The 14339-nt window shown below is 42.9% G+C and overlaps 1 protein-coding gene across 1 annotated transcript in view; it reads left to right on the forward strand.

The window, feature by feature from the left end:
* The window catches only part of DUSP16 (dual specificity phosphatase 16), a 60110-nt gene that overhangs the window by 18911 nt on the left and 26860 nt on the right, over positions 1–14339 (forward strand). The window contains exons 2-3 of the mRNA XM_083503378.1: positions 11834–12457; positions 12813–12951. Of these exons, the coding sequence (XP_083359504.1) occupies positions 12227–12457; positions 12813–12951 (370 nt within the window). The 5' untranslated portion in view covers positions 11834–12226. The remainder of the gene's footprint in view (positions 1–11833; positions 12458–12812; positions 12952–14339) is intronic.

The following is a 14339-nucleotide window of genomic DNA, read 5'->3' on the forward strand; positions in this document are numbered from 1 at the left end:
AGAAGCTTGTACTCTCTCTTAGAGTTAACGTAAAAACATGAACTTCTCTGGGTGTCTGGAATTTTCCCAATATTTTTGCTCTGAGATCTCTGTATAACTCCTTACTTTACAGATCATTTTTAGCCAATTCATATATAAAGTTGTCAGAATCTCACTGGGGACTTGGATGGCTCTGTCCAAATCCAGACCTATAGTGTGTGTTCAAGTTCCTGGGCTCAGATTCTGCCAGCAGCTACCTAAGACATTTCTGTCTCTTAGATGCAGGATGAGATAGTGCCCTCACCACTTGGCCACCAGTTCTACATACAGAGGCTAACTGTGTATCAGCCCTGATGATGGAACATGGTCCTCCACTTCAGCTGAGGACAATAGCCTAGTTTAGGGGATACAGGACAGACTTTATGGCACACATGGCTCTGTCCTAAGAAGAATCCTGGTGGACCAGACCAAACGCCCTTCTTAGTCCAGCACTCTGTTTTCACAGTGGCCAAGCCAATGCCTATGGGAGGTCTCCAAGCAGGACTGAGTGGAAGAGCATTCCCACCTGAGTTCCCCGGCAGCTGGTGTTCAGAGGCAGTGGCGTAGCGTGGGGGGTGCAGGGGGGGCCGGCCGCACCGGGTGCAACATCTGGGGGTTAGGGTTAGGGGGCGCAAATCCACGGGTTAGGGGGCACAAATTACTTGCCTTGCCCCGGGTGCTGACAACCCACGCTACGCCACTGTTCAGAGGTCTACTACCTCCAGCACATCAGCTTCCTGGGGCAGTCTCCTCACTCTGTCTAATGGCAAGGGCCAGACGAACCCAGCTTGTACTCGGCCCTGTTAAGCAAACAAAGCCCAAAAACCGCATTGCTGGAAGGCCTGGTCTCAGCACTTGGCATGGCTGGGCAAATGCCAGTGCCCCAGAGGACCCAGTGAGACTGACAGCAGAGTGTAATATTTCCCTTAGAACTGTCCTTATTTATTGTAGAACACCTGGTTTTGAAAGCACTTAGGTAATAATATTATTATTATGCCACCACTTCTTGGTGGTTGTATACCTGTTGGAACTTGATCCTGCAGTGGCTCTTGAACTGGCAGCTTGTGTGGTGTCAGATAGGGATTCAGACAATGACTGAGCCAAATATAGATTGGCTTTGCCACTGTTTGCAGGCTTCAGCTAGTGACCCCTTCTTGGACTGTTTGGCAGGGACCCTGTAAACATTGTTGAAGTATTTGCCCCGCCCTTACCTGGTGCTGTTTTTATTTCTTTTACTCACAAGACTCCAGAGTGAGGGCAGGAAGCTTTGCCCCTATTCTGAGCTGGTTTCATAACAAAGCCACGTAACCAATGAGTTTTGGATATGAAGTCAAATCGGACCAAGGGTCAGTGCTTTCTGCTCTCACTCTGAAGTCTCATGGGTAAAAGAAAAGAAAAAGTCTTGTCCTTCAAGAATCTGGAGTATGGTTGTTGGCATTCCCAAGACCACAGGCAGGAAGCAGAGGAGTGCAAAAGGTGAGCAAAGAGGACCCTTCATAAAACATCCCCATCTAAGGACTCCTTTTTGAGCCCAAAAAGTCCAGCTAAGAAATTCTGGCTCAGGCTGTGTGTGACACCATTCAGCACTGACGAAAGGAGGCAAGTGTAGAGACAGACAAGAATGCCTCTTTACATCTGTAGGCCAGAGCAAACCAGGTGATATTTGTTTGTTGTGTTTACCATATTCACCCTAAAGTCCTAGGGTAGAAATAACACAGTTAAAACAAAAATGAGACAATATTAAATTTCATAATAATGCAGAAGTAATAAAACCCCAAGACAATGTACCTGACCTTTCCCCAAAAGTCTGAGGGAAAAGGTAGCACTTCACTTAAGGGCAAAATTCTGATCAAACTAATTCTGACCATACTTGTTTGGTCATTACCAAGTATACACTTCCAGAGTTGATGCTAAATAATTACTTTTGGTAAATGAGCCACCATAGCCACAGAAATTTGCGTCCTGGGCTTTTTAAACTCGTCTACCAATGTACTATCTGAAACCAAAGGCACACATGTTTCCCCCAGCTCTCCTACCTCACTAAAGCAACAAAAAATCCCTGTGCAATGTCTTTTGACAGGAAGCCAATGTGACTTTCTTAAAGTCAGTGTGGTGTGTCAGGTTAAAGGCACAAGGGAATGAGAAGAGTTAAGAAAACTAAGCAGTGTTAAATGGGGCATGTTTAAACAAGAGGCTGACATCACAGGACTGAATGAACAATGCACTATCAACTGAAAATTAAGCCAACCCACATTTTTTCTTTCAAGTTTTGAAAACTATGCTACATAGATATAACAGTACTATATCAGTCCAACCACTTTAAAGTCCCTTTATTTTAAACAGGTTCAAGCCGCACATGACATCTGCACACCAATATAGTGTCTAGGAAGCTATTCCTGCGCTCTGTGGAGCTGTTGCAGCAACTGGGGATCACTCCCCCTCCACCAGTTTATGTACCTTTCCCTGACAGAGACTATGCCTGTGTGGAAGCTGCCTCTGCTCTTCCCGCTTCAATTCTCTACTGGTTCTGGGAAACGGGTGCAGGAGTGTGTGGGGAAGCACCCGGCCCTTCACATGCCTTGCCCACTCTTCCTTCTCTTCCTCCCCACTGGCCACTACCTCCCTCTCCCGAGCCCAGCCCTCCTTTCCCCATTGCAGTCCCTGATAGCATCTGGCTGGGTACTGTGAGAACAAAATGCTGGACTAGATGGCCATTGGCCTGATCCAAGTTCTTATGTACTCTCTCAAGTTTTATGGGGTGCACCTGGGAGGCGTATAAAATGAGGAAATGAAATTGAGTGCAAAAGCACCTAAATGATGCTGTGAATCAGCAGGGCTCTGTTGTATTTCCCATGACTTAATGTGGAGCAGCCCTGGCCAGCAGCTCTTAACACAGAAACCACTTTGACATTTGAATGAACTAATGTGGTTTATTTACAAACTTAAGTGCAAGTGAGGTTAGTTATGGACATGTGAACCAGCATTTTTGGAGGGGTGTGTGGTGACAGAAATAGCCTTCAGCGGCTGCTGTTCAGAAATGCCATTCAGATGCAAGTCTTGCAAGCTTGGGAGCTGATAACAGCAGATAACAGATCATGTAGTAAATGGTTCCTGGGTGGTATTATTTGAATGTGGAGACATGGGGCCACTGAGCCTGAATGTTCTCTGGTTTTAGCAAAGTGGTATTAAAATGTTTACTTCAGGGAACCATTCTGTTTGTTTGATGAGGAATTCTTGTGCGCTGTGGAAGAATCTGACACCTGCAAATCTGCAAACATTTCACAGACGAAAACAGGGAGGCTCCTGTGCATGAGAGTGTGGGGTAGAGGCAGCATTTAGTGGAACAACTGTGTAGCTTCTGGATAATGATTGGGCAACACAATATAGATTTCATAAATTGTGTCATAAATATCAAAAGGGAACTAAAAGTGTGTGAAAGTATATGGATTCAGGAAACACAGAAGAAAGTACTTTTTCGCACAGTGCATAGTTGAACTGTGGAGTTTGTTCCCACACTAGGTAGTGATGGCCATCAACTGGGATGACTTTAAAAGAGGATTAGACAAATTTACAAAGAATAAAGCTATCAATGGCAAATAGCTGTGATAGCTGGGTGCCCCCCCCCATTCCCAGAGGCAGCACAATATGCCTCTAATACAAATTGGTAGCGGGAACTGCAAGTGGGGAGGGTGCTGTTGCGCTCACTCATGGACACGTAGCTGGTCACTGTGAGGACAAAGTGTTCAAGTAGATGTGCTGATCCAGTATTGCTCTTTGTATGTTGTTGAAAGCAATGAGACAAGCTACACACAAATTAAACACATATAATATGTGTTTAATTATTATGCGTGTTTACTATGCATACTATGTGATATTCATAACATTTGGAATTCTTACCTAAAATTAAGAAGCAAGGCTTACATAATGATGGTATATCTACCACACAGATTAAAGCTCTAGCCCTCTTCTCTATGGAAATTAAGCAGGGACCTGTACCTCTGTTGTAAGCAAACTACAACTTGTGAACATATGGATTTTGTTGTCCACACAATATGCAGTTTATTTCCCCTCCTCAAGCAGTTCTTCATAAAACATTCTGTTTGTACAACAACTGTCCCCTTCCCCTTTCTTGTTACAGGGAAGTTCTCCTTGTTTCCTGTTACGTTATATGATTTGTGCCAAGACCTCATCAGGATTCAGTCTAGGATCTGTGTTCAGTACCAGCCATGGTCAAAGCCAAGGGTGGGGCAGGGGGCATCTGTACCCCCATCAATACAAATCAATACAGATCTGAGCTTCTGCCCCTCCCAACGAAAGCCTGCCCCCCTAACAAAAATCCTGGCTACGCCTATGGTACTAGCACTGAATCCTACAATATGGGGAAAAGATCTATGAGCATGTCAGAACACAAGAATTTCCTTCTTGTCCAAAGGTCCATCTAGTCCAAAGGTCCGTCTCGTCTTGCATCCTACAAAAGGCACCGGCCTGCCTTTGGAAGCCCTCAGGCAAGGATTGAAGACAATGACAAGTCATTAGCAGAGTGCCTTTCCCTCATTATTGAACAACTGCAGTCTGCTGCATTCATACACATTTAAAATTTGCTAGCTGTTTGCGTCGGAGCATGTACTTAGGCAGTATTTTTATTATAAGAACTGAGCCTTCAATCTTTCACCCCACACTCCTCCTTTCTTCTTCTCTCCTACACATCCAAAAAAGGGAGTCTTTTTATTTTAAACTTAATAGCACAGTGGAATGAGGCAATTCATTCGTGTGTGTGTGTGTCTGTGTGTACGGTGTGTGTGTGTGTGTGTGTGTGTGTGTGTGTGTGTGTACGGTGTGTGTGTGTGTGTGTGTGTTTTATTAGAACATGAGCAACCTCATTCTTGCCATTGCTCAGGAATTATAAGAAATCAGAAAATCAGTGCAGTTTTGAAATCAGTGTACTTTTGCATGCTTCAGTGTGCCATCTTGATTCCAAATAGTTCCAGTTGTATCTAAACATAGAGAAAAACATGCTTAATTTCAGAAATGACCTCACAAATTTGGTAAAATCAGTGCAGATTCCCCCCTCCAGTCTTTATTATTTTTAAAAATATACATTTATGCAACATTTATATAACACTCTCTGTTTTTGTTTGTAACAAAAAAGAAAATGTTTTTCTTCTAACATTACTTGGTATGTGGCCCCGTACCCCCTCCATGTTCTTTTTCTTAACTTCCATTGCTTCTGTTGGCGAGGTCCACAGAGGTATTTTTGGTTCCAATATTCCTTTATATTTTATCCAGATCTTATAGAATGATTTCCTTATTAGAGGATTCACTAAACCCCTGTGGACCTTCACCTTCTCATAAATTAGATAGGCATGCAACCCATATCGATTATCATATCCCTCCAAATCCAACACATCTGAATCTCTTAATGTTATCCATAGAAGACCTGTGGCTGTGTGGTATAGTTCTAGATCAGGAAGTGCAAAGCCTCCTGTCTCTTTTTTATCTGTTAATAGTTGGTATTTTATTCTCGGTTTCTCCCCGTTCCATATGAATCTCGCCATATCTCTTTTCCATTCCTGAATGGTTAGCACTCTGGGCTCTGAATCAGTGCGGTTTTGGAAGGTCTAGTCTGCCATATTGACTCAAAATGGTATCCAGCTGTAGCCAAACATAGAAAACCACCTGCTCCTTGATCTTGGGACCCATAGTGCAAAATATGGTTACAATTATCTTAAGAGGTGTCAAAGTCCATAGTGAATAGACAAGCGATTTTCAAAAATAAATAGTAGACTAGGCTATCTGTGTTTGAAACTCAAGAAGGTATCCTCTCCCTCAAAGTCCTTCTGCCCTTCATTGCCCTTCCCCCTTCAAGTTTAAATTGTTGCTCTTGGCAGCCTCGATCAAGCAGATATCACCTGTAGTAAAATTATGTAATCTGCATGTAACTAATACTTGTCTGTGTAAAGTGGATGGGGAAGAATTAGTAAATGCATTCAATATATTTTGCCAGTTTTTTTATCTTACAACTCAGAACCACAAATTATGTGAGAATTACAGTTTTTTACATGCTCATGTTCTTGGGTATCCATGATACAAAACTATGTATGCTGCTTTGCCAAGCATTTAAACAGATGCCCATCCTGGTCTTAAGTTTATATACTGCACAATGCAAAAATAGAGGAAGACTGAAGACACAAACTTAGCTGTTCCAGTATGTTTTGGAGGCTAGAGGAACAGAACCCTGAAAAAATAGGTCAGTCCTGGGTGAAATGGACTAAAATATGTGGCATTTGGTTCATACAGAGCTGTGAGCTTATTATTGTGCTCTTGAATGAGTTCTAGACCACGTCCAATGCTCTCATGCAGCTGTAGATGGCAATAAATGTTCAGCAGTAGAAAGACAAGCTGTCCTTTCAGCAAAGTGTTTTCGGTCATTACTCATCCTCTGACTGAGGACCCCTCTGATTAGCTCAAAGGAATCCAGTTTGAAAACCAAATTTTAGAATATTGAAGTGTTGCTTTTAAAACAGTTACAGCATTTACTTTTCCTACTGCTGCTACAATAATTTTAATTTTTCCCTTGCTTGCTTTTGTTCCCATATTACAGTAGAAACTTTCACAAGGCATTCACAAAGAAATGAGGGGTGGGGAAAATTAACTTCAAGTAAAAGGAGACTTAGGGATGCGGGTGGTGCTGTGGGTAAAACCTCAGCACCTAGGACTTGCCAATCGCATGGTCGGCGGTTCGAATCCCCGCGGCGGGGTGAGCTCCTGTCGTTTGGTCCCAGCGCCTGCCAACCTAGCAGTTCGAAAGCACCCCCAAGTGCAAGTAGATGAATAGGGACCGCTTACCAGCGGGAAGGTAAACGGCGTTCCGTGTGCTGCGCTGGCTCGCTAGATGCAGCTTGTCACGCTGGCCACGTGACCCGGAAGTGTCTGCGGACAGCGCTGGCTCCCGGCCTCTTAAGTGAGATGGGCGCACAACCCCAGAGTCTGGCAAGACTGGCCCGTACGGGCAGGGGTACCTTTACCTTTACCTAAAGGGAGACTTGCTTACAAACAATCATATGCATACACTATGACCAGGGAAATGTTTTTAAAAACATTAATTTTAAAATAGCTTTTAATATTCTTTTAGTAGACAAATTTTAGGGGGCATGGACAGCCACAAAAAACTGTAGGCATTGCAATGGGGATCCTATGGAAGCAGTCAGCAAGATATATAAATAACATAAAATATGTTGAGAAGAGGGATCCCCAGGAGCCATGGAACACTCTTCTAAAAATGATAATTTGCGGAGGAAAATATATTTGCGGGAGGAAGATAAGCAGCCTTGATTATTGGACAATATCCAGCTGAAATAAAATATTTCAGAGGTCTGTTTCATACACTTATTGGGCTGTGATCTTCTTCATGTGGTAAAAATTATGATGTATTGTCTTACTTCGTCGCCATCTTGGAGCCCCTTAAGCAGGCATTTGATCGAATCTCTAGAAAGCAGCTATGGACAAAACTGGCCCTTTGGGTTCAGTCAGTCAGCCAGTTACAAATCCACTGAGGCGACTGCAGCTGTTCCCTCCCCCTCCATCTTGAGAACGTGTTGTTGGGGGTGGCTACAGCGGTCCTCCATCATAAAAAGCGTGAAGACAGGACAAATACCCCCCCCCAAAAAAAACTAGGTCTCCCCCAACAAACGTTTGAGACTAGCTCCCCTAAATCTAAAAGATGGATCAAACTGCGCTGCCCTGCTAGCTCTGATAAGCTCCTCCCACAGCTAATCCCCTGCCTCAACAGAAACCCTGCCCCCTCTGACCTTTGCACAGCAGCTAATCAGCCAGAAGAAACACACACACAAGAAAACTCTTTTGCTCCTCCTTCAGCTGCTGCCCTGCAAGCTCTGAATACATAATCCATTCCAGAAGCCCATTCGGTTTCTGAAATGTTCAACAACCAAGGCACGGCTTCCAATTGGCTGCAGGAGCTTCTTGCACTGAAGCAGAAGCCGTGTGGGACATTCAGCTTCCAAAAAACGTTCAAAAACTGGAGCATTTACTTCCGGGTTTTCATTGTTCAGGAGCCGAAATGTTCCAAAATGTTCAGGACTGTATTTTTCAAAACGGTTTTTTAAAAAGCATTTTCACAGGTTTTTTTTACATGCGTGTATCCTCAAAGGATACACCTGCTAACTTGAGAATGTTGCTCCACTTTTATCAAGGTGTTCATCGTTCAGAGAACAAGCAGGCAAAACTTGTTTTTAATTGCCTGATAGCGTCCTGTCAGAATATCAACAAATGATGTGGCAGCTGACCTCATCTGTATGAAGGTGGCTTTGCTCTGCTCATAAAGATTATCTTACAAACATGGTATTAGTTGTACTTTAGATCAGTGGTTTTCAAAGGTTTCCTTGGAAGGAATCCTCCTCATATTGACCCGTCTGACGAAGCAGCCTGTCCATCTGCTAAGGAGCCTTTTCTCCTAGCGTGCATATGGGGTTGGCAGAAGGCGCTGCCTCTATCTGTTGGACCTCTCTGTTGGCCTGAGTGAACTGGGAAGGTGATTCCGGGACACACCCTGTACTCCACTGCAGCAGTGCATTGTGGGAGAAGATTGGTACCGTGAACAGATGGCTTATTCATGGAAGCTCATCCATCATTACTGATCATATTCCAAATATTACTGATCTTCTCGTGGAAGGGTTGCTGTAGTTTCAAAATTACTATTTAGGAAAAAGACCAAGGTTCTTTCACACAACTTTTTTAAAGTGTTTCCTTTGATGTGTATGTATTAGAGGGAGAAATACTACTCAAAGAGCACTTTGATAGACTTGGAAGAAGATATTTGGGGATGTATTTTTATACCATCACAACATAACACCCCGCTCCCCAAAAGAAAGGCTTGGCTTTTAAAAAAATATATCTGTTTAAAAGTTTCTAAGTTGGTTAATAAAAGTGGGGGGGGGGGGAGTATCCATTTAGAAAGTTCATTACATTTTTCCTGTTTTCCTTTTCTACTGGCCAGGCATAAACTCTAGTCCTTTATCCACATCCAAGCAGACTGTCTGGCTGCCTCATTAACCGGTCTGATCTTCTGCTCATTGAAGCAAACAGAACGACTTCTATTAGAATTGTGGGTGGGTAGGTAATGAGGTCCCCAAGAGTCTTTGGAAGTAGAAGCTCATTCTGTTCCAAAGAGCAGGGAATGAATTGTGCAGGAAGCCTCACTCCATGGGTTTTGTTCTTTTCCCTACATTTTGCTAATTTTAGACAGTGGATCTTTGTTGGGAAGAAGTTGCCACATTCTCGATGCTTTCACGACTGGCAAAATACTCATAATTATGACCTACGTGTTTCTGTGGATGTAGTGAGTTTGTATATTGCAGAGAACCCTGGAGAGTGCAGTATATCTTTGCAGATTCTATATATAAACACACATAATTCCCTTCTCTTGAATTCGTGTCATTGGAGGTTGGATGCAGGTCCTTGCAACATAGGACAAAGATTTGTGGTTCAGAAATGCATAAATGGGGATGTGACTAGTATCCCAAGAGCTGTATTTTCTTTGTTGCTCACTATTTTTATTGGCTGCTTAGGCAGAAGTCTATGTTGGTAAATCTGTTGGTAAATCAAAAAATTTTGAAAAATAGTAATTCTTGAATTAGTTACAGATGGGAGTGGAATTCAACATAGTGATAAGGTGGTTTCTGCTTGTGCAATGAAACGTTCTGCAGCTCTCCTCCCCCTCCCTCAGGCCCCCCTAAATCTGTTCTGGGTGTTCCCCCTCCCTCCTCTGGAGCAGATTTGGGGAAGGCACAGAGCAAGCATGTGCAGAGAGTGAAAGTCCTATTGTACGAGTGGAAATCCTTGCAGTGACAGAACTCATTAGTTAAAATACTACCCATAGTTTAGTTCATCTTCGCCAAATAATAATTTATTTAATTCAAGAATTACCAACTGATGGCACATGGGCCATAACTGCTACCCAGAACAATTTTATCTGGTTGCTCGGCCCCATGTTTTGATTGGTCTGGGAGAAATCATCTCCCCTGCTTACATGAAAACTGTGTGAGCAAGGATGCTTTTTCAGCTTGAAAGAACGAGAGCTATTCAATATATTTAAATTGCATATGTCTTAAAATGAAATAAATATTATGAAACTGCAGTTTTGTTCATTTATTCATCTACTGCAGTTTCATAAGAGTATATATTTAAAGTAGATGAATAAATGAACAAATAAATTTGGATATGCAAAATATATTAAAAATAAATTTAAGGAACCACAGAAAGAGGAAAGGAAGTCAAGTATTGAACTGTTAAAATGACTGTAAAATTATTGAAATGTATAAATCTGAAAATCATAAGTAAAATTTAAAAAGAAAGAAAGAAAAATCTTTGCTATGCTCCAACAGTGCCCAGTTTCTCTAATGACAAAGCTGTCTGCTAGCTGATACCATTAGTTTCAGACTATTACAGACTCTCATCACCTATGAGGGGCTTGGGTTTTGTGCAGCAAAAGGTATTTATGGTCGCTGGATCACTGGGGAATAAAACACACCCTAAGGAAATGACTGTTCTTATTCCAGTCCACATTTCATTCCAGCCTTTTAATAGTTGAGGTTTCTTCCTCTGAGCTCATTGGTTTGGCACAGCTCAGGGGAAATGTACATCTGGTACACCTCTAACCAACTACAATGATATACCGTATTTTTTGCACCATAACACTCACTTTTTTCCTCCTAAAAAGTAAGGGGAAATGTCTGTGCGTGTTATGGAGGGAATGCCTACGGGTGGCATGCCTACGGATTTTCCTCCTCTAAAAACTACATGTGTGTTATGGTAGGGTGCGTGTTATAGAGCGAAAAATACAGTAATTAAAACAGGACCCACACGTGTTGCATAATGATGATGATGATGGTGTGTGTAAACCCAGTGCCCTCCCTGCGAGTAGAAAGCTCGCAAGTCATGAAAGCTAGAGCCTTTCTTCTGGGTAAGCTCTAAGATATATTTAGGTTTTTCTTTTTAGCAGTGAGGAGCATTTAAAGAAAAGCAGCATTCTCTACCGGCTGTCTGTAGTGGTGAAGTCTCTACCACTTAGTATGCTTTCATCTCATTCTTCGGCATGCCTTACAGGCAGCATCGTATGCAGTTCCCCCCCCCCCCCCACAAAAGACTTGCCACAGCAGCAGTGTTCTAGATTCAGGTCTGGCTACTTTTCCTCACTGGAGGAAAATCTTACAGCAGACACTGGGAAATTCTCAGACCAACTGCACACTAGGGTTAGAATTAGAACTTTGGTGGCAGACCTGGGTGAGAAAGCCAGGCCTCTGCTGAACTCCTAAAAAGCAGTGGGAGAAAAGATGAGACCGTTTGGGGAACAGAAAGACTGGGTCGGTGAAGGGGTGCCTCTCTCTCTCTCCTGCCCAACTCTTCCCCCCTGTGCTCCCCTCCCCTGCTCTTCCCTGGCACGTGTGTTGAGGAAAAAAGCAACTTCTCAGTACATGAGAAATGTAGGACTCACCTGCTACCTCTCCATCTCCGAAACAAAAGGGTCTGTGTCCTTGGAGACCAAGGTTTCTGGATCAAAACATCTAGTTTTGCCCTTAGGTGGGGGAATAAATGAAGTAAGGGAATCAATTATCATGTATGCATTTATTTTAAGAAAAGAAAAGAAAAAGATGGTTCACAGCACATGTGAGACTTTATTGTGACAACAGGGAGAGTTAAGGGGGGATGGGATTATGAGTTGCAAACTCCCAGAGTCTGTCTTGTTTGTTTTGCTTTTCTTTCTGTCTGCCACTTGTCACCTCTTTCCATGTCTCAACAGGCTCCTAGTCCACTCTAAAAGCCGATGGTGTGGGAACAAAGGTAAAGAATGATGTAATGGCAGGACCAGTCGAAAAGCAGCTTTTGTTTGAGTTGTGAAATGGCTACTCTATAGCCCAGGATGAATGGGTTGTGAGGGGCTGCTTTAGCAAGCCCTATATAGCCAGAATATCAACTGGGAGCCGGACGGGGCATTCATCTTTGGAGGACCCTCTCAAGAGAAAATGGGTCTAACTTTTCTCTTGCCAGTCACTGCCAGTATGACCTCATATACTGAGTACAATGGAATGGCTAAGCCTCTAAGTCCATAGCCATTACATCACCTTCTTCATCTCTGCTGCAAATTGGAGAGGAAAAAGAAGGCAGTGGCAAAAGAAGGGCCTCTGCTGTTGTCATGGCTGATGAGATGAATGGTACTCAGCTGATAGTTGGTGAGAGGCTGGTGGCTTTGCTGGAAAGCAGCACAGAAAAATTGCTGGTGATTGACAGCCGCCCCTTTGTGGAATACAATACATCACACATCTTGGATGCCATCAATATCAACTGCTCCAAGCTCATGAAGCGAAGGCTGCAACAAGATAAAGTGCTGATCACTGAGCTCATCCAGCATTCTGCAAAGCACAAGGTAAAGCAGTGATGGGTGTTGGTGAAATTCCTTTTTTAAAGATGCACTTATGCATAGGTACAGAACTAGAGATGGAAGATTGCCAGCGAAGACATGAGCTCAGTTAGCATATAATGTTAAACCCAAGCTAGCAAGCAAGTGTACAAGTGCACAGAGCAAACGTGTGGCTGGTTCACTTCTCCCCTGGTTCTGCTGCTGCCATGTTACCCAAGACACAACAAAATCCAAGGGAAGATTAATATGGTCTGAATTAATAATAATAGGCATATAAATAAGAGCTTTCTTTTGAAAAATGTGCTAAAGTTTTTAAAAACTTGACTACATCTGATCAATCCTCCCCAATTATTTTTTCCAGGTTGAAATTGACAGCAAGCAAGAAGTTGTGGTGTATGACCAAAGCTCAAATAATGTGGCTTCTGTTTCATCTGACTCATTCCTCACTGTCCTGCTGGGAAAACTGGAGAAAAACTTCAGCTCTGTTCACCTGCTTGCAGGTAGGATCCTGGAAAACCATATGAGTGTGTCACACATAGGGTAGTGCATATAATGCAAAGAGAGAGAGGAGAGAGGCAGGGACTGTGCCAATGTCACTCGGTGTGCTTCATGGCCAAGTGGGGATTTGAATCCTGGACCAAATCCAACACACTAACCGTGTTAGGGAAACATTAGGGAAATGGAATAAACTGCCATGTGAACTCAGTCTAGATGGGCTGTTTGGCTGGTGCATCAAGCTCATTATGTTTGTGAGTGTTTGTGTGTGTGTTCACGACTGATTATTGTGTTAGAGAGCCAGTGTGGTGTAGTGGTTATGAGCGGTAGTCTCGTAATCTGGTGAACCGGGTTCGCTTCCCCACTCCTCCACATGCAGCTGCTGGGTGACCTTGGGCTAGTCACACTTCTCTGAAGTCTCTCAGCCTCACTCACCTCACAGAGTGTTTGTTGTGGGGGAGGAAGGGAAAAGGAGAATGTTAGCCGCTTTGAGACTCCTTCGGGTAGTGATAAAGCGGGATATCAAATCCAAACTCTTCTTCTTCTTAGATTTCCGTTGCGTTTATCCTTAACGTAATACTGTTGACAAATGGCTGAGATTCTACATACAGAGAACTGATGCAGGAAGCGGGGGGCCTCTCCAAACTGTCGGTATTTTGCAGGAGAGATTTAAGAGTGTATTAGAACTTTAGCTTTAAGCAACTGAAGTGGATTTAAGCACTCTGGGCTAGAGATGTAAAATTTCCAGAAATTTTGAAGCCCTGAGAAAAAAACCACTCTCGCCCTCCTGTTTTTTTCCAGAAAAAATGGAAATTTTGGAAAAATTGAAAAAAAAAGTTCAGTGTGGAGTAGTTTTACAAATTGCGTGAAACGCAGTGTATATAAAAGTATTATGCTTGCAATAAAACAGGTAACCACCCGCCTTTCCCTCAAAAGTAACAAAAAAACCAAGAATCCATCAACATAAAAAATAATCAGATTTGCCCCTTAGCACCAACAGCAAATAAAGTTAAGAACCACCTCAATATTTAAGCTCCATAGAAGGTCTACCCTTTGAGTGGTGCTTAAAAAACAACAACAACCGAAGACACAACATATACATGCAGTTTATACTATCTCATTTTCTGAACTTCTATTATTTTCCATATCTTCTTCCTCTGCCACTTTGTCATTTTTCTAAAAAACAGCTTTGGGGAAAAACGGGGGGGGGGGGGGACTGTTTTTTCCCAGGGGGTTTCCAGGCCTTCCCATCTCTACTTGAGGATAGCCGGGGCAAAGTTACTGAATAGTATGTTGCACTAAGGCTCAAGCTCTGTTTGAAAGGAAAAGGAATGTGTTTTTAAAATTTAATTTGCTATTATATATTATAAACCGCATGATGGTAAAGGAGCTT

This window comes from Podarcis liolepis (assembly GCF_965112155.1).
Source record: "Podarcis liolepis genome assembly, chromosome: 5".
NCBI classification, from domain to species: Eukaryota; Metazoa; Chordata; class Lepidosauria; order Squamata; family Lacertidae; genus Podarcis; species Podarcis liolepis.